The sequence below is a fragment of the Argiope bruennichi genome, chromosome X2 (genome assembly GCF_947563725.1).
Source record: "Argiope bruennichi chromosome X2, qqArgBrue1.1, whole genome shotgun sequence".
Taxonomy (NCBI): domain Eukaryota; kingdom Metazoa; phylum Arthropoda; class Arachnida; order Araneae; family Araneidae; genus Argiope; species Argiope bruennichi.
Window position 1 is genome coordinate 125,427,863 of NC_079163.1, and position 23,681 is coordinate 125,451,543.

General features: G+C 26.6%; 1 protein-coding gene across 2 annotated transcripts in view; it reads left to right on the forward strand.

The window, feature by feature from the left end:
* Nucleotides 1-120: 120 nt before the first annotated feature.
* LOC129960386 (probable elongation factor 1-beta) overlaps nucleotides 121-23,681 on the forward strand; it is a 33,024-nt gene continuing 9,463 nt past the window's right edge. Inside the window, exons 1-7 of one of the 2 annotated variants that reach the window (XM_056073803.1) lie at nucleotides 121-274; nucleotides 1,050-1,219; nucleotides 9,773-9,844; nucleotides 14,590-14,668; nucleotides 19,815-19,915; nucleotides 21,548-21,637; nucleotides 22,218-22,284. In XM_056073803.1, coding sequence (XP_055929778.1) covers nucleotides 262-274; nucleotides 1,050-1,219; nucleotides 9,773-9,844; nucleotides 14,590-14,668; nucleotides 19,815-19,915; nucleotides 21,548-21,637; nucleotides 22,218-22,284 — 592 coding nt within the window. In that variant the 5' untranslated portion in view covers nucleotides 121-261. The remainder of the gene's footprint in view (nucleotides 275-1,049; nucleotides 1,220-9,772; nucleotides 9,845-14,589; nucleotides 14,669-19,814; nucleotides 19,916-21,547; nucleotides 21,638-22,217; nucleotides 22,285-23,681) is intronic. The other variant, XM_056073804.1, reaches the window with a different exon arrangement.

Here is a 23,681-nt window from a genome sequence, read left to right on the forward strand (position 1 = left end):
TATTATTTTTGTGTTCTTAGAAGTTTAATTAATATTCATTGAATCTGGAATAAAATATTAGTATAAAGATAAAATTAACATCTGTTTTTTGTATCGAATACTGAAAAGAAAACTTCGATGCTGCTTTGTTGAGTCTCGGCAGCGCAAATTTTTGATGTGGAAAAATATGTGTGGCAACTCCGGGCTTAAAATTTCTTTTCGTGTCGGTTTTCTTGAGAAAGCAACGTGTTTTGCCCGAAGCATTCTTTATATCTTATAAAAATGCCTTTAAATGGTAAGAAAATTGTTATAATTCTTTTTATTATCATAAATTATACACTATTTTATACGTATGAAGCTGTGCTTAACAAGTGAAGAAATGTTAATTAGAGCAAGTACCTTTTTTATGTCCTAATTGGAAAGCTTCAAATTTTTAAGGGGGGTTAAAGGGAAGGGGGAATATATATTCAGAACTAGTAAAATTTTGAAAATAGGTGTCTAAAAATGACATGTTAATTACGAAAAGTGATATACAGTTGATTTTCATGGAACGTGAAGCGAATCTTTTTTCCTAAAATATATGGGTTGCTTGCTAATTGAAAAAGAAAATAAAATTATATACATGAAAAATAACATTTTTTGAAATGAAATGCTTTTTGTAGTTTGGAACTTTTCATTTTGATCAATATGTTTAAAATAATCATAAGCATTTATTTCATTTATAAATTAAGATTGAATTATATCATTCTTACAAATAAGTGGAAGTTTTGACTACTAAATTAGTATTAAAACATTTTGTTTTGATGTTTTGGATGACTTATTAAATTTTTATGTTGTGATCAATAAGTTTGATAAATGATTTAGTCAAACTATAACTCCTGAAAATATTTCCTTTTAATAAAATTTCATTCAATAAATAATTAGTACTAAATTTATTGTGAAATTCTGATTTTATACATAGTATAGAGAACTTGAAAAGCGTATATGTTATGAAGTATTTCTAGATATATTTTCTACTAACAAAAAGAATTATGATTTTCTGACAAAATTGAATTGTATGTTTTTTGTAGGTATCCCTCCTTTAGCTGCTTTACAAGCTGAGACATTTTGGATTGATGCTGCCAGGTATCAAGATGCTGAGAGGCAATATTATGAAATGTTAGCTCAAGGAAGGCTAAGAAATCAAGCAGTACGAAAAAATTCTAAAAATAGTTCTGATGGAAATCAAGTACAAGAAAAGGTATAATGTGACCTTATTTTAAACTTTTGACATTTCTAAAGTGTTTTTGTTAGTGTTATGACCAATTTTTGTGTGTTTGGATCTGTTGGGCTATTGCAGTTATTTTTTTAAAAATCTTTAAATTTTATAATTTTTATTTCTTATTTTACTATAATTTTAATTCTTTAATAGATTTTAAAGTGTGTGTTATAATTTTTATGTGAGATTTTGTATTTTACTTTATAATTTGTATTTGTTTTTCTTGAAATATTTGGTTGTATCTTCATTAAAATTTATTTTTACTCATGGCTTTTACAATAAATTTGTATTTATTTTTAATAGCCGATGTAAATTTTAAATGAATTTAATATAAATTTATAATAAAGGTTAATTATAAAATGTATAACTTTCTTTTAAACTTGAAAATCAAATTTAAAGTCTAAAAGTTATCTTGGTAATTTTTTATTTGTATTATTAGGTAAACAAAAATATTTATAAATCTCTATTTAAAACATGTTTTAAATAAACTGTCTTTTGGAATTGAAAATGGAAATATGAATTCTGAATTAACAAGTCCGTATTATGCTATACTAGATTTTATAGTTATAATGATTTTGTTTAGTTCTTTGGAATACTATCTTTAACAGAATTATGAATAAAATTTAATTTTTTGTTATAATAAATTAATGTGCATTTCTTTATAACTTTATCTTTCTGTTAATATATGCAAACTTTTTTGTTTGTCTTTAAATTTTTAATGGATATCCAAGACCAGTTCTGTAAAATTCAACTTTTAATAGAATGGCCAAAAGGCAGGGAACTTTCCGACTTTTCATAACTTCATATAATTCTTAATTACAACTTTATAGAAATGAAAGAAATCTTTCTTTCCTATCATTGCATGAATTGTTAAAAATATTTTTGAAATTGGAAGTATATTTTATTAAGAATTTTGAGTCATGTGCAATGATTAATGACTATTTTAAAATCTTAATTTTTACAAAATGCTTAATTTTCCATTTAAATTTGATTTGGATTTCATTTAACATTATGTTTTGTTTTACTCTTTGTTTATATATCTATTCCCCCCCTTATAACAAGTTTGTTTTTAATATGCTTATAATAAATAAAATTACTTATAGAATTTGCTATGCTAATATTTTATGTATATAATCCTTCTGTTCATTTTTTCGTAAAACTGCTTTTTGTTTAAAGCAGTGCTTCTTAAACGAGTTGCAAATCCAATATGGTGTGGCATAAAATACTTCGCTAACAGAATCTTTAATAATTTTAGATTCTTAATTTTTGTGGAAATAAATCTTTTCTTGGACAAAATCATTTTAAAAAAATTATCCATATGGAAAGGTTTAAGAAGCCCTGATTTAAAGTATCTTTCTTATGTCTAAATAAAATTTGAAAACATTTTCTTTTAACCCATTCTCTGGTACTGTTAACCTGCATAAGCATAATGACAAAGAAATCCTAAAACTATGCTGTTGTGATTATAATATCTTCTTCAATTTTTGATAATACAATTGATTTATTGAAGCTGACTTTGAAAATGCTTATGATATATTCAGACTACTGAATGGGTTAAGTATCTGACCTGGTGCATTTTATAACTGTTTCAGCTTTTTAACTTTCACTGATGTTTGGAAAATGGCTTAAGCTTTTTTTCTTTGCTAATGTAAAATGTATTCATAATTGATTAAAATCTAGAGGAGGGTACCCTTTTTGTTAAATATAATTTAAAGTCGGAGAAAAGGAAGATATGTTAAATTGTCAGTTGACTCCTGTTGTATTAATCTAGATGAAGTAAAAAAGTTTGAGATCTTTAAAATTTAGTAATGAGTAGTTAGGTTCTTATTATGAATTTCAGAATGCAACAATACATAAGATTATATATATGCATGAATGTTTAATGTCTGATTACACTAGTCTAAATTTAATGTTTATTTCTTCAAAAAAAATCAGTTTTGTGAATTTTCTTACTAACATTGTGACTAATTTGCTGGAAGGTATGGTCTGATATTACATGGTGGTAGTTAATTTCTCTTTTGCTTTTGCTTTGCAAAACATGAAATCTTTTCTTTAAAAAATAATCTTTTAAATGTAACTTATTGCTCAAATTACTTTTAGAGTGTAGTTAAATTATATATATAAAGTTAAAGAAATCTTTAACATATCTATATGACAGAACAGTTTAAAATTGCATTGCTGGATAATTAAGTGATCAGAGTGAATTTGATAAGCTTGTACAGATCTTTATTTGTGATTTGAGAAAAAACAAATGCTGATATTCATTAAATAAATTGTTTGCATAAATAGTGATGTACCATTGTGGGAGTTCTTTAAAAAATTATTTTTGTGCATTGTACTTTGAATGCTAGTTTTTCCATATACTGACTTATACTTTTCAAAATTGATAGATTACTTTAAACTTCTTTAGACTTATCATTAACTTAAAAATAAGGGGAAAAGTTTTTATATTATTATTAAGGTATTTTTTAAGTGAAAAATACTTTGATTTGTAATTCATATTGTCTGCTTGAAGGGGCGGGGAAAATAATAAACATAACACTACTGCAAATGTTGTACCCCTGAAAATTAGCATTATCTAGAGTGTGCATTTCAGATTGAGAAGTTGATGATTGAAAAAATATTTTTTAAAATGACATGTTTGTTACGTTTCAACTAAAATAATTTTAAACATTCTAATAAATAAAGCTCTGAATAACTGTTGAAAATTCATAATATATGTTTAGTTTTTTTTAATTTGTAAATTTTGGTGAAAGATAATGAAATAAAAGAAACAAGTAAACTTCATTCACCTTAATAATTTATAGTTTTTTATCATATAATTAAATGACAAAGTAATGTCCGTTAATCTTGGTTATTAAAATAAAACTGTGAAAATTCTTTTTAATTATTCAGAGCACCCTTTAAGTATTTTTCATTTAGAAATATTTCAAACTAGATTGTAATTCAAGTTGCATGTTAGTCATTTATTCTAAGTTTTTATTTGATTATTTTAATTTTTAAAAACAATTATATATATCATGTTAGGATTCTTTATGGACTAAATTATTTTTATTTGACCCATTTCTAAATATCTCTTTGATACAGAATAGCTGAAAATCATATTTGTTTGTTTTTTATTTGTTGATTTTAATTTTGCTGTTCTGTAGTTTTAAAATCTTTATACATATTTATCTATATTTAAAAAGTGTATAGATTTAAAACCAGAAATTCTGTAGATGAATTTTAAACTGTTAGTCTTAAGAATTTTGTAACAAGTAATTGCTTTATATTAGGGTTGTAGTTAGACTTTATTATAAGTCCTCGTCCTTCCCCTCTTTCCTTTTATTTTCTTTTCAACAACCATGTCTGTTTTCAGTAATTATGTGGGAATATTATTCAATAATGCCTATATTAGGTTCCTTTTATTTATAATATGGTTATAATTTGGCACATATGAAACTACTTTCAAAATTATGAGAAATGACTGTTGTCTTATGACACATGTTGGACTTAATTGAAAAGCATAAGCATACAAGGCAAGAAAAAATTATACTTGAGTGACTTTTGTATTCAAGATGAGTTGAGTTATGAGTTGTTGATATTTTGAAAGGTTAGTTTAAAGTTATACATGTTAAACTTAGTTATTCAACCATGGGATATTGCAACCTGTAAATTTGATACAGTGTGAAAGTGTTATTTATCCATGAATCAACAATATAAGTCTAGATTCAATGTTTCAAATCATACTAGTGTAATAAATATAATAAGACGCATTTCCAAAAACATTAATAAAGTAGCACTTAGCTTATCTAGAAAATTATAAATTGAAAAATAAAAAATTAATATATATGGCAATTTCTTATGGGGAAAAATATTAATGATATTAATATGAGTTGGCAAAATACAATAGCAGAATATTCATCAGAATACCCAAAGTGCAGATTTGGATATAAATTTGTTCTTATGCTACATCAAAGAATCAATGATTAGTTCTGAATAGTAACATATCCCATGAATAGAAGAACTTCAAAATTGAATAATGGAGAGTGAATAGAAAGACGTATTAAATAAATTTGCCTAATAGTTTCTTTGTTATACCAAATCCTATAAATATGCTTAATAAAATGGAGTAAGGGAAATAATTTAGAATTTCAGACAAAATATGCAGCTTTATTGTATGTATACGATAAAATATGGAAAATGCATTCATACATCCATTTTCAGTAACTTTTATCATAAAATATACGTCATCTTGCCGTGATTGGAAGTATAATTTGTTCCAAATTAGCCCACATATTTTAGAATGGGTTTTGATATAACTAAAACTTCAAAATGAAAATTTATCAAATTTGAAACTATACACTATGAATCTATTCTATATTCATTAAAGGAATATTAGATGCCCAGGCTTCTTACTGTAAGTGTAATCTGAGATTTAGCATCAGTGATATGCAAGTTTAGGCATGGTAAGGAATGAAGTAATTGCTAGGTTCGTAATAGAAATTATATGCTGAATTTGTCTTGCAACAGAAGTTATTTAAAGAGTCGTGAATGAACAGATAAGAAATTAAGTTACTGTATTGAGATCAAAAATTTTATATATTTATCAATTTCTTATTTGTATTGGATTACCACTGGCTATATCATGAATTAATATACAAGTACTAATGTGAAATTAATAATGCAGTTAGGTGGTTTATCCAATTAAATGTCAGTATTATATTTCAGGAGATTGTTTTTATTCCATCAATAAACGTTTCGCAGAGTACAATATAGGTAGAAGCATTGGTTGTTTTTATTCCATTAATAAATGTTTCACAGAGTACAATATAGGTAGGAGCATTGAAATTCATTATAGAAGTTACATAATTTCAACAGAATATGTATATTTAACGTATATACATATGAAATGCAGTTAAGGTAGTTTCCACATGTAAAAAAATGACATCTATGGATGCATAAACAGGAAGGTTGATGCCCTAGTTAAGAATAAATTCAAATATGTGCCCTTTATATCATTTGCATGTTTGTAAATATGAGATTTTCAAAACATACAGAAATGAAATTTTCAGGGAAAATGTAAATATTTTCTTTTACAGATGAATGAAACCCATGAATATATTCTATTTTAATATGGATTATTCTGATTACTTTAATGGCAGAGTTCTCGTGGTTTCTGAAACTTTTTGAATTTTGTTTTTCTGTATTCAGAACCTCAGAAAAGAACTTGTGGTACTTTTGTTTACTTTGCTTTGTTTTGTCCTTGAAAAATAAGTAAAGCATACATCCATTTTTTTTTTTTTTTTTTGGAAGAAAGGAGAAATTAGTTTGACTAGTTATCCAATCAAATTGTACTTTGCTAGGGAAAGAATGCATGCCATCAATTTTATTGACTTAATTTTTTAGTTTGGCCATCCAAATTTGTCATTATCTTTCCTCTTAAATAAGGGAATGGTGGGAAAAGTTGCAGCATTGATTTTTCATGTTTTAATGAGGGGTGTAAGGAAATTTATATGTACTAAATAGGCGTATACAACAAGTAACCGAATATTAAGGTAAATTTTACACCAGAAGTGTTTTTTAAAAAAATTATTTGTTAAAAAGTTTTTACAATTCCATATAAGTATGCATTTTACAAGAAGGGGTATCTGTAAAAAATTTAGCTTGATAATTGCATTTTTTTTTGAAAAATGTTTACAAGTACTTTTCCAATTTGTCAACTGAGAAGATTCCCATTTTAAAAATGTTGCCCTGCAATTTCTGATAGCATTATAATGGTTGGTTAACAGGAATAAAAATGAAAAATTTGAATTTAATATCTTTCTCAATTGTTAAGTTTGAGCACATTTTTCTGTTGATTGTTACAATCATGTTACAATTATGATTTAATGTTTTTCAAGAAGCACTTGCCATTAAGTAATTTTTTTTCTTTTCCAAATTTGATTTTCATAAGTTTTTTCGGGAAATGAATTGTGCAATCTGAAAACAGAACGTTTTTAGACGTCCTTTCACACACTCTCACTCCCTGTGGGTGCGGACAAATAGAAAAGTACGTTTTTCAGTTTTTAACAAAGGTAAATTTTTTGAAAAATAATGAACTTATGAATCTAAAATTTTTAATAGATATTTTCTTCTGTAACCCATAATTTAAAAAAAAAATGCTGAAATTAAAAAATAAATAAATTACTTTTTTAAAAAAAAATTTATTCTTAAAGCTATTGTGACGTACGATGGCTCAATATGTAACCTTTAATATCTATAACTATTTAATTATCTTCTATTAAAAGCTTTTACTTAAATGTGAGAAACTAATGCTATTATTTTTCCCCATGTTTAGTCCAGTATTTGGGAGTAAACATAGCTGTTTGTTTTGGATGGCTTATCCTACAACTTGAGCTATTGTTATTATATACTTTTTCTTCATTTCGATGCTTTTTATGATGATTTGACTGGGCTACTGTATTTGTTTTGAGAATATCAACTGAAAAAAAAGTGTTTGATGTTTAAATGCTGTTAGTTGCGAATCTTTTCTCTCTGTGTAGTTTGAAGGGAGAACAAGGTGTGTAAGAAGCAAGGTTATCTCCATAATTGTTGAGGAATCTTCACCACTTGTGATGAAAAAACTTGTCAAAGCACTTTTGTCGCAAAATCACCATCAATATGCATCGCACATCTACTGGCAGTGGTCACTAGATTGTTTGCCAGAACACAGTTTACAGGAGTACAGTCTATGATAGAAGATATAAATTCTGATATCTATTTCCTATTGTATCTATTATATTCTGGTTTCTATAAGATATTGGATACTTTATGTGGTCTGGCTGCAGGTTACAGTAGACTGTTTTGGCATGCTGGGATTTCTTGCCACTGCAAGTTGTTAAACAAATCCAATAGTTGGAGGTATTACTCCATTTATTGTCTTCAGAATGCTTAGATACAGAATTGAAATGTGTTTTGAAATGTGCTGAGTATTATCTCTTGCAAAGAAATCTTGAACTTATTCCGAGAAAGGTGGCCAAAGGTGAAAAGATGGCTAAAACGTATTCCTGTGGGCCAATGAAATGCTCTGAATTTTATTCAACATTCTTCCAAGGTTTTTTAAAGTGTTTAGTTCATGTAAAATACTTATATGCTATACATAGTCTAATGTTTGAACTTTCAACCAATCTTTGAAGTGAAACAAATTGGCTTAGGCTTTCAGTTTTGGGAATTAAGTTGTTCAGTTTTGTTGTTAAGTTCAGTTTTGGAAAAATTAAGCTAGGTGATTGAAACCAAATATGTGACTTCAATTTTAATGGGCCATTCCACAACTGAGGATATTTTACGAGAATGTTGTAATTCTATAAAACAGTTGAATTTCAGAAAAGTCTTATCTTTTTCAAAGGATAATCCTCTATCAAATGAAAAAATTTTGACTTATTGAATAACGAAATGCAAAAAAAGAATTTTCAACATTTACTAACATATGTGGGTAGTTTAATCTTGTATTGGTTAATGAACTTCTTTCTATGAAATGTGTATTGTTTACTCAAAGATTGACCAGTGTGAATAGACAATTATAATACCTAAAATTTTCAAAGAGTTATAAATTTTCAAGAATGTTTGTGAAAACAGATATTTAAGAAAAAAAAAATCAATAAAAGTAAATATCCTGCGTAATTTATCAGCTGGGAAAATCAATTTTATATTTTGAAAGGTTTTTAATTTCTAAGCTTAAATGCAAAGAACCCCAAATATAAGACATTTGGTTAAAATTAAGGGTTATGTTGATCTCTCTCTTCCCCCCCCCTTCCTTTTAAAGCATTGCATATCTTATTTTTCTTTCTCTACCCCCCCCCCCCTCCCAAGCTTTTTTTTTTTTTTTTTAAAGCAGTGTTTGACCGGCTTTGAATTTTTTTCTACTTCTGCATATTGAGTGCTTTTTTCCTTAAGCTATTTTTCTTTATAAAATTGTTTCTTTAAATATTTTGCCTTGGAATGTTGTTGGAAATGCTCACTGCTTGTGTCAGTTTGGTATAAAGTTACATTTATTTGGTTAATCAGGTTATACATCAGTCTATGATTAAATGTATTTATTAAGAAACAACTGAAATGCGAAACCTTTTCAAATGGTGTTCAGTAAATATTATCACCACCAACTGACCTCAGCTAATAAAATATAGTATTATAGCGCACCAAATTTTTTAAATTAAAACTTTGACAGAACTAGCTGATGGATGCCTGTTTCTTCCCCTTTGCAGTTTAGAATATTGCAGAAAATTACACTCCTATAGGTCAGTTTTCCCTCTTCCCTTTCTGTTCTATTTTAAAATTTTATTTTTTAGTCTTAACTTATATCTAGCAAATAAAATAGCAATTAAGTATTAAAATATAATTTGTATTGCTGATAATTAAGGATTGAATTTTTTCGGTTAATTTATTCTGTACATTTTGGTTCACCCTAAGACTTTTTTTGCACTTAAAAGGGTATCCTCCTATAGGTTTTAATCCTCAGTAACCTTAAAATAGCATGGTGTAATATGCCAGTCCTTTTTTTTTTTTTTTTTCTGCTAGGCGACACCAACATCTTCATTAGCTAGTGAAATAGCACATGCTCGACAGAAAATACAAAATATTTTGAAGTCAGTGAGTAAATTTCTATTCGCTTGTAGGGAAATTCTTTGATATTCAAAGATCTGCTTTTATGTGTTTGCAAGTTCTTTTAAGCTAAAGATATGCCTATATTGCATTTATATTTGAGTAATATAATGTAAGTTTAATTCTATATGTATATGTCTTTTATTGCTATGTTTCTTGTTTGTTTCAGATGCTTTAGCTTGGTTGACTTTATATGTGTGTATTGGAAACTGGGAAATATAGACTCTTTATCATTATAATGACATTGGCTTTCACATTTACTTGACTTTTCATGCTACAAATTAATATATTACTTCTTTGAAATATATTATGTAAATTAAAAACTATGCTAAGAAAATTATTCATATTTCACGGGTGTCTAATTTAATTTGACAGATTAGATGAATCTAGTGATGTCATTTAAATTAAATATTAATTTAATTTTTTTATTACCACTCGTGCGTTAATATTTTAACTCGATAAGAACAATTTCTAGTTTGGTGGCTTTATGATCAGTAGTATTATACTGGAAAGGCAACTATTGTTCCTCTTAGATTATACAAAATACTTAAAATTTGTATCCTTATTCAAAGCAATAAAATTGAGACTAGAACTTATAAGAATGCCAAAGATCAGTTGTATGCATTTCTGAGTGTAAGAAAGCGATTGACGGGCAGAAAATCTAAAAAAATGATTGTCTCAAGCGTAGGCTTGATTTAACAATTGTATAAACATTGAATTATTTAATGCATTTTAATTCAAAATTAGCCTTGGCATTGAAGTGCAACTGATGCTAACAATCACCATAAATACTTGCATATTTAGGGCTCATAAGATAAAGAATTCAAAGTTTTATAAAGAAATTTTCAGATCATATATATCGTTTATTTCCTCATGTTCTGAAATATTTACTATACTGATATCAAATAGTCTTGTTCACTGCAATTTTATGAAAGTGATACCTTAATGCTAACCATTATGCATATTGATATTTGTATGCTGATGTTAAGAATCAAGAAGTAGAGAAAGGGCTTCCTTTCCCTGTGAACAAATATTTCAGATTAATTTATTTTAAAAGTAACTTGTTTATAAGGAATAATGAAGTTGCATTTTGAAGATACAAAGACAGCATAACCAACTTCCAGGTTGTTTTTAAAAATTGTTAATTTTGTAGTTTTCTGTTTGCTGCATTATAGGTTGTCAAGGTTTGAATAAGTAAACTTTTTCTTTCATTTCTGTGGTTTATGAATATAAATTTTAATGTGCATGTCTAATATGTAAAGTTTTAAATTTACTCAGATGCATATGTGCCAACTGCTATGGATTCTCTGCAATTTCTACTGTTATTTTTGGAAACTTCAGCAAATTATAGATAGGATAAAAATTTATGAAATAGTAATTTCTGCTCAATCGTTTTATTTGTATTCCTTGATGACTTGGCAATAATGTCAATAGTAAAGATATATTTCTAAAAGATAGAAAATTATGATTACTTAAAATAACATGAAATATATAAACAATGATACATTCAAAATTTTGACACAAGTGTATTTGTGTGCGCAAGTTTGCCACCTAGTAGACGTTTTGCTATTGACAGTCACATTTTCAATGCATATATGGCATTTTATTATAATTTCTAATTAGCTGTTTAGTCAAATTCCGCTATTGTTGTAAAATGGCAGATTAAGTATATTTTATTTCTATGCTCATTTTTTTTTAAAGTTAAAAAGCTGTTTATTTATATTAAAATAAATGAGTTTTAGTAGGTTTTCAATATTAATTTTAATATCTAAATTTAAAGTGCTTGAATTAGGTTTTTAGTATCTGAATAATCTTATATGTGATGGTCATTTAAGAAGAAAATATTACAATTGAATTTTTAAAGGGTTCAGTTAGTGATCAGTTTATATTTTTTCATATATTTAGATACTTATATTTTACTTAATATACAAGAAACCTTTTTTCCTATGACTTGTTAATTTTAAATTTGTTTTTAAAATTTGTGTAACTTCTTTTTGCATTTGAATTGTTTAATAATAGAATGCATTTTAATAGTTCCTTATTTTTGTGTGGCAACTCTTTTAACCCTTTAACAACCAAATTACTTTACCATAAGGTTTTCAGTTGTATTCTTGCATCATTAGTTAAGTTTCATGCAGAATAAGCCCAGGAAAGATGAGAACTTTTTAAATTAAAAGAATTGAATAAATAATTAAAGTTTAATTTTTAATTTCTGCTTTTAACTGATATCTGCTGCTTACTGTCAGTTACACTCATTGTGTTCTTTTGGAAGCCATCAGAACAAAGTTATATATGAAGGTATCAACCTGATTTAAATGGTCTTTTAATTACCATCTATAAATAAAGGGTTAAAATTTGTATACCTTTATAAATGAGAGAAGTAGACAATTTCTTCTAAATTGTAGAGCAGTAACATAGTTTGTCATTTTACAGCTTTTCAGTGCATCTAAATTTGATAATCTGTAAATAGAAAGCTAGATTTAGGGATTTAATTATTTTTTTTTTGGCATTATTTATCAATTCTTAAAATGAATATTGAAAAAATTATGTACTATAACTGTGTCCTAAGATTAAAAGAAATTAAAAATTAGTGCAATCTGTGCTACTGCTTCTTAAAGAAGATTACTTACCAAAAACTGCTGTAACTGCAATATTTTATTTCCTTGAATATTTTATACAAAGAATTTATTCTATAAAAAATGAGAAAATAAGACATTTTAAGTGTAGTGAATAAGAATACTGTATTGGCATTTTGATAAATCAAGGCAATGATGAAATGGAAGAAATCAATAGAATATTTTTGTGTTCAACAATTATGCTATTCTTGCCATGTCTTTCATGGAACTCTTTTAATTTTACTGTTATTTCACAGTTTTGGGATAATTCAATGATTTTTCCATTAGTAAGTTTGATTTTAATTTTAAATAATTTGCATTTAGCTATATCCTTTATTCCATCTTTTAACATTCCATGGATTATAAAATTTTGCATCATTTTATTGAGTTCTTAATGTATTAGATTGGCAATTTCATTGTCTTGATTTAAAAAAACACTATTGAGTCAGTTATGGTATTTATCTGAAAAATAAGAGAACGTCTCTCAAAATTCTTGAAATTTGGATTAGATATTAAATTTCTAGTAATTCTAAACCTATGAATTCTAAGTGTCACATTTATAAATGCAGTTTCATTGTACGCCTGTGGCAAAAGTAAATGTATTTCGTTGATTCTTTTTTACTTTTTCTGAAAGTTCCTAAACATTTTTGTTCCATCTTATACCACCTCTCAGCCAGATTTCAAGATCTAAATTTCATTTTCTTATCTTTCCTTTTTTGCCTTGATATAATTTTTAGATAATAGAAAGAATACAATAATGTGAAAATTGCAAAAATCTTATGATTGTATTGTGAGTATGTATATACTGAGTGCGTTGCGTTATGAAAATGGCTTAAATTTGAAAACTATTTTTAGGCACCTTAAAAATGCTTAACTTTGAAATAAGGTCCTTAAAAAGTGCTCTTCTCGAAAGTTGTAAAGACTTATTTGTAGGTGTCTCGAAAAAGAAAAAAAAATTCAAGAAATGGAGAAAATTCGGATGAGGAATCCAGGGGTTCTCTCACATTAAGATAGCACTTAATGAGTCTTCTTTCTTTCTCTCTCTCTCTCTCTCTCTCTGCTCCTTTTTTTTCTTCACCAGTTTTCATTGCCATTTATTAAAATACTGAGATAATTATGCAGTAGGGGCAGTATGAAAAATGTCCTGTGTCATACATATTATGACTCGAAAGACATCCGAACACTTTTTGAAAAAAATTATTTCTCAAACGCTAAAACAATTCTTAGTGTTTGAGATATTGGTAAATTCTGCCTGGTTAGTATATGCTTAATCTTTGTTGTAAAAGAATACGCAGATTGGTCCTATCAACGGAAAGTAAGAATACAGCAGGATGAATTTGGTGCAGAGATTTATTGTTTATGGTAGAAGTTACTGTGAAAACATTTGCAGTGAATCCTTTTTAGTACTGTACATGTTCAATTATCATTCTCATTAATATGTTGTTTTGGGGTGATCCTTTGAATGACTTATTAGAGATATTTTAATGTACTATCCTGAATTGTAAATAATTTCGATGCATAGTTATGTTAGTCGATCGTGTAAAATCCAGTATTTAAATCTAGATTTCTTTCATGGTGGTCTTTTTAAATAACCCATCCACTTGAAAATTATTATTTATGCCAATCTGGCCAAATTTTAGTTTTTAATAAGAAAAACTAACAAAAAAAACTAATTCTGTACTTGAAATTTTTAAAGTAATAAAATGTTTTTCAAAACTTTTATTCTTCAGGATGTAGATTTAAACAGAAATATTAAAATTTAAAGAATGCACATTTAAAATTAAATATTTTTAAAATAATGGATAAAAATAATAATGGATTTTAAAATAATAACTATGGATTATTATAAAAGAAAAATCCATATCATAAGCTCAGAAAATACCAGGTTTACATATCCGTTTACATACAAAAGGGTTTTTTTCTAAGGTGCTTGAAAGTGCTTAAATTTTGCAGCAATTTTTTATTATGCATCCTGATGTAGAAATTAACAAAAAAATATTAATATGAACTGATTTACACTGTGTTTATAATGCTGAAAAACCATTTTACAAAGTCTATATCAAAAATATTCAATAAGTACAGCATTTTTTTCTAATATGTTTTTATACTTAATTGTAGGGAGAGTTTGAATCAGATAATTTAAATCTCTTAAAAAGAGTAGAAACTTTGGAGGCTGAAAAGAAACAAATGCAGCAAAGTAAGTGCTATGGATGCTCTATGAAATAACCTATTGTATAATTGCCTATTGTGTATTGCTCTATGTAATAACCTATTGTGCCTTTTACAGCTAGTGTATATTATATAACCCCCCCCACCTGGAAATATTTGTCTTAAAATATTACATACCAGTTTTTACATTTATTAGTAAGCAGTTTTTGTGCTGTGGAGTCTTAAAGAAATTGTAGTCATTGAAAAAGCTGTAACTCTATTTCATAATAACTTGAATGATTAAAGAAGAAATTTAAATGTGATTTTTGATATTGTCAGAATCGAGCCATAACCTTTAGAGAGAAATGCAGTACACCTTCTTGGCTAAAAATATGAAGTGAAAGATAGAAAAAACGAATTAGCGGCAGTTCAGAAAGTTGATATCCCATTTTCTGGAATAATGCTGGTACTAAAATATATAACAGTTAAAATTAACATTATTATATCCTTTGAGGCATGGGAAAATCTTTCTAACTCAGAAATTAAAAAAATTTCTATGTTTGAATTTAACTGGTAGAAAATAATTTTATGAATGTTATTAAAATGGAACTATGTATATATATATATGTATGTATGTGTAATGATATTTTTAGTTTAATTCATTTCCTAATTTTTATTTTAAATTAACCCATATTGCTTTAAAATCTTCCCTTATTTCCTTCCTTAAAACCTTCCCTTAACATATGCTCTAAAAATTTTATTTGTGCATTTCCCACATTCAGAGCATAGAGATAAAAATCCCTAACATCTACTTTTTTTTTCCCCCTAAAGATGCCTATAATTCCCTTGCTTGAGTCGACACATGTCAAAGAAATCTCTATCTGGAACTCATAATAAAATCACTAAAGGGACAAAATTCTCTTTTACTCTGGTGTTGTGATGTAGACTGATGCATAGTCTATTACTTCCCTGTGTGTAATATGTCACCCATGTAAAATAAGGTGAAGTTAATTCCAAAAGTTTCTTATGTTTGGCTGCTAATCTGCAAAATTATGTTTACTTATATATAATATACATGCACACATTGGATTTGTGAAATTTTTATTGGCTTCTGAAGAATCAAACTAGGATATATCTTTATGAAATTTATAATCTTTCGAAATTTATAACCTTTATTAACTTATCTTTCATCCCTGTATGCTAGCCAATTTTGGTTATATACATACCAAAAGGGGTATATCATTTATATATATATATATATATATATATATATATATATATATATATATACAGGGGTATATTTGTTAATCATGTCTTTTCCCAATCTTTGTTTATATAACTTGTGAAGGTATTTTAGTACATAGATTTAAGTAATTTAATAGATTTAAGTAATTTAAATTTTTATAAATCCTTTAAATTTATTTATTAATATTTAATTGTGGAAAAAAGAGCCATCCAGCTTTATTCTGGCATTGTTTATCAAATAGAAAGATATTAATAAGAAATTTAAATATTCTTGGAAGATTTTTGGAATTAAAAAAAAAATTGAGGTGCTATCTATATAATGGAATATGAACAAATTTCTTATGCCAACATCTGTTTTCTTGATCGAATTTAAAAGCTACATCAAAAGTTATTCCTGGAAACCAAATTTCACTATTCTAGGTTGATCTAACAAAATTTTTACCTTCTAATGTTTAGATTTGTAACCTTTATTCAAGTGTAAGGTATTTTTCCCATATATTTATCATAAGTATTTTTTTAATATAAGAATTAAAAAAATAGTTTAAAGGTTATAAATGGCAGCAATTTTAAATTTGTTCTTAAATAAATGAACAAGACCATTTTATGTGGGCATGTAAAATTTTCAACTTTATCTTATGAGTAGTTTCTCTGTTACATTAGTTTTCTGTAATGCTTTTAAAATATTACATTCAGGGCAACATTCACAAATTTCAAAATATGTATGGTGTTTTTCATTTGGTTCTCAAATACTAGGATCCTGCATTTCTTGAATCGAATAACATTTTTTATGTTACGATGCAAGGAATATACAAAAATTTCGTTAGTAGCAAAAATTATGAAAACAAAGTTTTAAAGAGAAATCTTACCTTTTCCTTAATATTTTATTAATTGCTACTTTTAAGTCAGGCCGAGTCTCTCGATCCTATTGTGAAACTAGAATTTTTATTTGATGGCTCATAGAATGTCTCAATTTCAAGAAATGAAAGAAAGGAATTTTATTTTCTAATAAATACATTATAGGATTTTTTTTTTTTTTTCAAAAATACTGAGCAGATTATTTTTCTTTATAATTAATGTGTAGAGAACTGCATATTGTATAATTAAATTCAGACCTGAAAACATAATTAGATTATTCATTAGAATTAAGTTTTTTGGATGTAAAATATTTATTCCATAGATGTGCAATGATGAACAATTTCAAATATTTTTAATAAATCAGGAACTGGAGGTTAATATTTCAATTACTATTTTTGTCTGTGAATATATATAGACTTTATGTTAAAATGAAAAATAGCAGATCAAATAAAAATTTTAAATAGATTCCAATTTACTTGAATGTTAAAATGAATGAACTTTTTTGATAAGCAGAAATATTTTATTACAAAATAATGCAAAATTGGTAAGAGATTGTGATTTTTTTGCGATTATTTTTTGTTTGATCTCAAAAAAAAATCTCATTGCAATTATTTTTCATTTGATCATATAAGCAGTTTTGATTTTTCAAATAATTCTGTTTAAATGAATTAAAATGCTGTTCTTGTAATTTTTTGAAAAGAATTTGAAATTTTTTTAAACAAATGCAAAGTTAAACCACCTATATTTGTTCTTTAATCTAATTATGCTGTTTTTGATAAATGGCATTTAACGTATTTTGATTTTTCTCTTTTTCGTTTTTTTTATTCCATTTAATACATATAGTTGCTAATGCTATATTTTTAAAGTTGGCCACGTGAATATCCTCGAGTTATTCTTAAAATTATGCCTGTTTTCAAGTTTCTATTCATACCAGAACCAACCAAATATGTAATTTATTGCTTCAGAAAGTGCTACATAAACAGAAATTAAAGATATGTACACAGAATGAACATTTGGATTGTTGTCCTGTGACTTTTGTTCGAAGTTTGTAACATTCATATTTCTTGCATATATATCTTCATGTAATGAAATCTTTCACAATTAAGAACATTTATCCGTGTTTATCAGTGAATGAAACAACGCTTTATGTTCTTTTAAATTAGTGTTATACTTCATATATGCATATGAAGTAAGCAATACTAATTACTGTCATATATATTGATGAAAAAAATTGCAGAAATAGAGTATAGGACAAATGAAAAGTAGTTCGTCTTTCCTCTTTTTAAGTAAAATATTAATTTTAACACTAAAATTAATATTTCTTTCAAACAATAAGAACTATGCTTAGTTTTATTTTTTCATTGATGCAGCTAAACTTTTTTTTAGCACAATGATGATTCAGATACATGTGTATTTTAAATTTAAAAAAAAGTGTCACAGAAATAAAATATACTATAGCCAATGTCTAGAGAATACCTAAATATGAAATGACCCCCTAAGAGAAAGTCAAATATTTTCCAATGTAATCATGATATATTAACTGAAATTTTTACTTTAAATTTAGTTTGTGTAGTTTTAAATATGTAGGCAGTACCTTATGAAAACTTTAGGCTTGAGATTTTTTAGCCTCCTTTAAAATTATAATTTGTGTCCATATATATTTACTGACAGCGGAAGAAAGCTAGGTGGCTAATTTACTTCCATGGTTGTATTTTATCACTTTTTCTGAAGCATTGAAGTTAAAATGCTTGTGGCTTATTATTTTCCGTGAATAATTTACTTAGGAAATATAAACATCAATTAATGTTGAATGTTTTGGATCCTTTTTGTAATATTTATGAAGGAGATTATAAATCTTTACTTACAAAATAGATTTTTTGTCAATTATGACTTCCTTTAGGGAAATTAAATATGGATTCATTGATATTTCTCTGTGTGAATATTTAAAAAAAGGCTTTGCAATTTTAGTATCCATCTTAATGAAATAAATTTACAAGTTGAAAATAAATGAGATTTTCATAATATAACAATTTTATATAAAAATGTATTAAATATGATTATGTTGTAAGTTAAGTGATTATCAAAAGTTTTGACTCTGAAATTTTTTGTTTGGAACATTGTTTTCAGTGGTTTTGACTCCGAAAAGGGCACTTAAAAATTTCAGGTACAAAATCGTTAGGTTATATTTAGATCAAATGATCTAAATGCAGATGACACAATTCTGTGGAAACACTGAATTCATCCTTTTCTTAATCGAAATTTATCAATCTTGAGATTAATTTACTTTTGTACAATATATTATGCACTTTTTGCATAAGTTTGTTCATTCTTGCTCAGGCAATCATGCTTGCTTTATTTCAAAGTGTTTGCCACAATTCATTATTATATGAAGTTCTGCTTTTTTTGTTTCAAGCCTTGTAACATCTGAAAATATGTGGAGTTTAAATTTTTTTAAAGTCTGTGAATTTTAATAGAATGATATAAGATTAATCTTGTGAATTCCAAGTATTGGTTTTAAGTGTTGTGAAATGTATTCACATATTTCTATATGTAAATATAAGTGACGCTTATGGTGGTAATATTAGGTGGATATGGCTAGAATTTATAAGAAATGATAAATTTGCTAATTGAATATTGTGCATTTGTAATTCTGTAATATTTAAAAGTTTGATAATATTATAATGAATAATTTATTAACATCTATTGTTAGAGATTAATATTAAGCATTACCACCTTACACTTATTACCACAAGTGTTTTAATACTAAAATAGCTGACCATAAGTTTGTTTACATGAGTTTTGCATAAAGAAACGTTATTATTATATCTAAACATTATCTATACAAAAGTTGTTGATATTCAACCTCAGTTAAATTTCTTTCATTACTGTGGAGTACTTCTTAATTAGATTTATCTTTGAGATGAATTCATTTACAGTTTGCAAATTTTTATTTGTGCAAATTTAAGTCTCCGTACATTAAATGTCTGCTTGTAAATATAAAGATGAGATTTATCGAAAGAAATTTTGTTCTTTTAAATTTGGCAGAAGACTTCAGTTTTTAGTCTATATATGCAGTGTACATTTCTATTTTTTAGAAATATCTGAACTCTCTTCAAAATTGGCTCTGTTGGAGACTAAAGTGGATGATTGTTTACAATTGCGTCATAAACAGAATTCTGAATCAAAATCCAATCAGGTAATTTTGTACAAGAACGTCTAATAACAAATTATATACAGTACACTCCCGATTATCCGCGGAATTGGGTGGCGCGGCCGCCGCGGATGACAAAAATCGCGGATAATCCGAAAAAAGCTAAAAACGGGTATAGCAAAAAAGAAAACAGTCATTCCAACTTTGAAAAATCGTTTTATATACAATAAAACGTAAAATAAACAGCAGGAAATGTTTAACTAACGCTTAATATTTTAGTATATCACTCAAAACTAACCTAAAATGCATTTTGTTAATGAAAACAGAAAAGTGCTTTGTATTTACGAGGCGTCAAGGACACACAGAAAAATTAATACATATGTACTGTTTTAATACTGTAATGTATTATGTAATTACAAAAGCATAACTGTAAAACTGCACCTTTTTGAAAAAATCAGTCAACAAAAATAAACTTTGTGCGGCAGGCGCGGATAATCGGGAGTCTACTGTATTAGAATAATCTAATAAAAAAATACTAAAATCTTAATTAACACTTTGATTGCTTACATTTGTCATCCATTTGCTAATAAAATGTTATTAATTGTAAAGAAATATATGTAAAATTAATCTTGAATGTATGGCAGTCTAAACAAGCTCCAGCATGTTGTACAATTGTCTCAGGACTCTGGAACTTGGTTTTCCATTAGTGTGTGCTACATAGAAAAATCTTCTTAAATAATATCATTTAATTGTCAGATTTTTCTTTCAAAGCACACTTGCTGTTAAATAGAATATGCCTTAAAATACTGTATTTTTTTTATAGGATTTTGTATTCAAATCTTTTCAGTTTGATTTATTTGTTATATATTTATATTGTTTGCTTTTGTATTTGCGAATTTCCTTGCCAAATAGCTGAATATTTTGCTTCTTTGTCTCTTTGATGGATATTTCTGAAAGAAACTGATTTTTGTAAAGTCTTTTTGTCAATTATAAAATTATGTACAAAGCTTTAAAAATAAATCCACATCAAATAGCATTTGAATCAGATAATTATCAATGTTATATTTATGCTGTGAAGGACCTATGTAAGTTAACTTAAGTTGATTAATTTTGATTTCCTGCACCTGCACATAATCATTAAAAAAATCTGTGTGCATTGTAATATAATTATTAATAGTTTGAAGGGCAAAAAAAAATGCTCACTGCATTTTCTTTGTCTTAACATAAATTAATTTATATCAAAAAATTTGAAATTTATGTGGATTCATTTTTCTTGAATATGTTTATTCATATCGGATATCATTTAGTGTTCATTTAATCTTTCGGCTACTTTTAAAAATAATTCTATTGAAATTTAAACCTGCTGCTGATGTTCTGATAGTATGTGTATGTATGTTTTGTTAAATACCTTTTGCTAGCATTTTGTTTTGTTTGACTGATAGTATAATTTTTTAAGGCTGTATTTGGGATTATAGAGTGTTTTTTTTTATTATTATTTATTACTTGAAAATTCTATATATTATAAGTATGCTTGTTAGGAATGTAATGTATGAATTTGATTTTAAAATTTTGCCGTGTAAGCACTATTATCTTCATGTAGAGTAATTTTTGTTAATTTGTTACAGGCATTTTAAAAAGTGTTAATTTTTAAGCTTTCTTGTGCAATATGTTTTACAGCATAAAAGTGAAAGTACAAAAGCCAAGCCAAGTGTCAATGGCCCTGCTGCTGATGAAGACGATGACATTGATCTCTTTGGATCTGAAGAGGTAGAAATTAATTTATAATATTACATATAGTATTTGTTTCTTTAGTTTTACTACATATAAAACATGCAATAAAGTTTTAGTACTAATTTTCTTTAAGTATTAAATAATTGTACTAGCCTCAAAAACATTTTATAACATTTGAAATTTTAATTCTTTATTACAAGCAAAATGTAAGACATTTTCATAGTTGCAGTATGAAATTATTTACAATAAACAATTTTTCATAATTGTTGAAACAAGCTAGTATCATGAATTAATTATTGATCTGGTACCGAGTCTGATACATATATACATATTCTATAGTCTTATTACTAATTATTATTATTTTTTTTTTTTGATATCCTATGTTATAACAATTAAAATTTTTCATATCAAACACTGGCTCTTTAATTCCAAATGCATAGCTTTAGATTTCTTTTCCTTCTTCCCAGTTCAGCTCATTGTTCTTTGCTTAATTGCTATGAAATTTTTTTTCATCTTTCACATTTCTTGGAATATGTTTATATGAGTAATATTCGGTGTTTTCGAGGAATCTTCATTAATGCTAGTTTTTTTGTAATGTAATTTTTTTTTTAAATAGGAAACTGAAGAAGAACTTAGAGTTAAAGAAGAAAGGGTCAAAGCTTATGAAAATAAAAAATCCAAGAGTGAGTTTCTTAGATTTACTGTATTTTCTTGTTACATGGTAGTTTATTAGACGTAATTTTTGCCATATGAATAAAATATTGTGCTTTGAAATTAAAGCAGCGTTTAATGAATGTTAGATATTTCTTCTTTTGTATAAGCTTCAATTTCTGTAAATGAATATTTCATTCATAGTAATATATATAAAATCCACTGTGTTTATCTAATTTGAATCGTTTTTTCAGATTACACTGAATAATTTGTTAAACAGTACATGAAGCATCAGAATTTAAAAAAACATTTAGTATTATTAAATTATCTAGCGTGAACAAAAGGCAAATTTTTAATAGCTCATTGTTATATGAGCATATTTAAATTAATACTGATTGTATTTATTTCTAATAACCTTGTTTATCATTATTGAATTGTTTGCTCTGAAGTTGAAAAAACTGTTTGCAGTGACAATTTTATTTAGTTTCGCATGATAAAATTAGCCTGTAAATGGCTGAATGTGGAAGATACAATATTTAAATTTTAATAAAACTGAACAAATTGAGAAGGGGCAAAAATGTATATGTTTATTTAATCACATCTGCTTAATTTTTGTATGAGATTTTTATCTGGAGTCTTGCAGACTACATGATAATATTGAATTTATTAAGAAAAACTTCAGATTCAAAAATATTTAACAACCTGGAAGGTAATTCTTTATAGAGACAAGTAGTTGAAAACTAAATATGTTACGATATCTCATAAATTATATTTAATTTCTTATTTTTTATCTTAAATTAACCCATGTCTCTTCATTTTAAAATTTTCTCTTTTCTTGATCCAAATCCCACTTATTTTTAACATGTGCTTTAAAAAGTTGATGACAATGCAGTTCTGACAATACAAGAGTAGGGATGAAAATTGGAAGCCCACAGCATTCCTTCCAAGAATATTTGAGGTCCCCTTTCCTAAATTAATACATGTCTTATAATCTCAGTAAAAGCGCTGAGAGGAAAACTTTTCACTTTTTCCTCTTATGATTGTTCATCTTCATGTATAAACCATGCTGTTTCGTGGGAAAACAAACTGAAATTAAATACAAAACTGTGTTCTAATTGGTCTGACATTTAAAAATATGTGTATGTAAAGCATATGTTTTTGAGCAGTTTCGTAGCCAAAGAGAAAGAAGACACTTTGAATTTTTAAACTTCGCTTTTATTCCATTCCGGGTGGTATAATTTATGTACAAACAAGAAGCGACGAAGTACATCAATCTGCATCGCTACATAAGAGCAAAAGAGGGGAAAATATTTTTCCCCTGTCATTATATACTATGAGATTCCGATAGGAATTTCTTTACACGTTTCGATTTAGGTAAGTGAATTGTTGGTATATTTTTAAAAGAATTCGCTTAGCTTGACAGATTTTT